Here is a 2,209-nt window from a genome sequence, read left to right on the forward strand (position 1 = left end):
TAAGCAACTCCACATGTTATCTATGTATTAGGTAGCAGTGGATTCAAACATAGTCTTTCCAGGAGGTTGAATCTGTAACACTCTACTATTTTCCTTCTCAAAAATTTAGGGGATCTGGAGAATTTTTGGCCACTACAGAAACAAAAGGCACCACCATCTTCTCAAAAAATAAGACCAAATACCTTCAACAGCCAACGCTTCTCCTAGACAAGCCCTGCTGCAAATATAAATCAAACAACATAATCTCATTTTAAAAAGTATTTACTAAATTCTCAATACTTAACACACGTACAAGACAGGAATTTCAAAACACCAAAGAAGGCATACATAGTGTCTCCCCATCCCCCTTCCCAGAGGCAGTTTCTAAAACAAAACCAAGCAAAATGGCAACATCATTTGAAAACATAGGTGCAATGAGGTATGTAACACTAATGAACCTTAAACCTACTATATACAAATACATTAAATAAACACTGTGACCGAAAATAACGCACATCTCTAAGTAGCGAAAACGTGAGTGCGTACCTAACACACACACACGCACACAGATAATCAACAGAAAACGTCCTCGTAAAGGTCTACAAAAGTGTTTAGATATAGTGAGTGGTCTCACATGCCAGATGCGACCATTAAAACAATCTTGCTCACAATAGCACCATAACGGTACAGTACATATGAATAATCTGAAAATGATCTGTGAAAACTGTAGGAAGAATAATACAACTGAGTGTTATGCAAGGCGACCTGCAAAGGTAGAGACACTGCTTGCTGACTGGATTGGAAGATTAGGGCTGTTCACAGACACATGTGTGCTCAGTTTTTTGATTATAAGCAAGCCCGTTGAAACACACTGAGAGGGAAGGGGTGGAAGCTTGGCGCGACATCACGGGTTCCCCAGTCCAGAAACCGACCTCTTTCATACAGTAATTCCTTCACAAGCACTGAGGTGGCCCCCTCGAAGGGCACCGGGCACGTTTCAGGCGGGTGGCGGCCCCAGTCACTGCTCCTCTACAGGAGAGGCAGGGGCTCACTCGGGAGACGCGTTCTGGATGGCCTTGAGCTCCTTCGTGGCCTCCTCCCCCCAGTTGCCACCGTCGACCTCCTCGATGACCACACTGCGCACGGTGCCCGCGTCCAGGCAGTGCGGGGCGACGCCGTAAACCCCGGGGTCAGAGACAGACGCGTGGAAACTCTGCACCCCGCACCTGCTGCAGAAGCTGTGCAGCGCCGGGTGCGTGTGGGATCGGTACGTGACGATGCTCTCGGCGCCCAGCAGGAGAGTGAAGCGCGAGGCCGGGACGAGGAAGTGCCGGTGCTGCTTCTTCCTGCACAGCCTGCAGCTGCAATCCACCACGCGCAGGTCTGCGGGGGCCCAGACGGCGAAGCGGACCGCGCCGCAGTGGCAGCCGCCGGTGTGGTACACCAGGCCCGGGTACTCGAAGGTGTCCAGCAGGAACTTGGCGGCGCCCTCGCAGCTGAGGCCCCGCCGCTTCCTGAACGTCTCCCAGCGTTCCCGCTGAGCGCCCAGGTCCATCTCGCCCGGGGACGCGGCGGGCGCCGGCGGCTTCGGGGCTGGTAGCGGGCCTCCGGAGGCTGCCTCCCGGGCTCGCCGCCACCAGCGCTTCCGCCGCAACCTTGCGGAATCCCGCCGGGCGGCCGCCGGCTTCCTCCCCGCCGCGTGGCTCCCCACGCGGACTTGGAAAGGGGGGCGCCGCGCGCCCATGACCGCGATGGCTGCGCAGGCTTCGGCGGGATCCCCGGGCCGTTTTTGCCCCTGCAGCTGCTGGGTGTTTGCGCCGTTTCTCACTCTGCCCATGGCGCCTGCAGCCTTTCAAGCGCGTGCCCACTGCCCCTCGTTTCCTAGTAAGTTACCGAGCAGAGCAGCCTCATTGCATCAGCCTGATTGGCCACTTGTTGAATATGATGTAGAGACCCTTCCTTTGACCCTATCAAAACAGCCTTTACTGGCCTGAATTTCAGTCAAAGGCAATTATTGACTGAGCACCTGCTGGGCACCAGGTACTGTACTGGACTCTGAGGATATAGAGATGCATTAGGCTCTCTAAAGCACCTACAATCTTTTAGGGTCAGTTATACAAAAATATAAAAACCAAAATAGTGTGGTGCTTGCTCTGGCAGAGGTAGGAACAGAGGTCTCTGGAAGGCAGAGAAAGATCAAGATCCATACTTACAGGAGGGGTGGATTGGA

General features: G+C 53.6%; 1 protein-coding gene across 1 annotated transcript; it reads right to left on the bottom strand.

Moving 5' to 3' along the window:
- Nucleotides 1–304: 304 nt before the first annotated feature.
- Nucleotides 305–1,868, bottom strand: LOC115507465 (centromere protein V-like protein 3). The gene has a single exon (XM_030305829.1). It carries the CDS (start codon nucleotides 1,814–1,816, stop codon nucleotides 1,028–1,030), a length of 789 nt encoding a protein of 262 aa, XP_030161689.1. The 5' UTR covers nucleotides 1,817–1,868; the 3' UTR covers nucleotides 305–1,027.
- Nucleotides 1,869–2,209: the final 341 nt, after the last annotated feature.

Source organism: Lynx canadensis, chromosome X (genome assembly GCF_007474595.2).
Source record: "Lynx canadensis isolate LIC74 chromosome X, mLynCan4.pri.v2, whole genome shotgun sequence".
NCBI lineage: Eukaryota > Metazoa > Chordata > Mammalia > Carnivora > Felidae > Lynx > Lynx canadensis.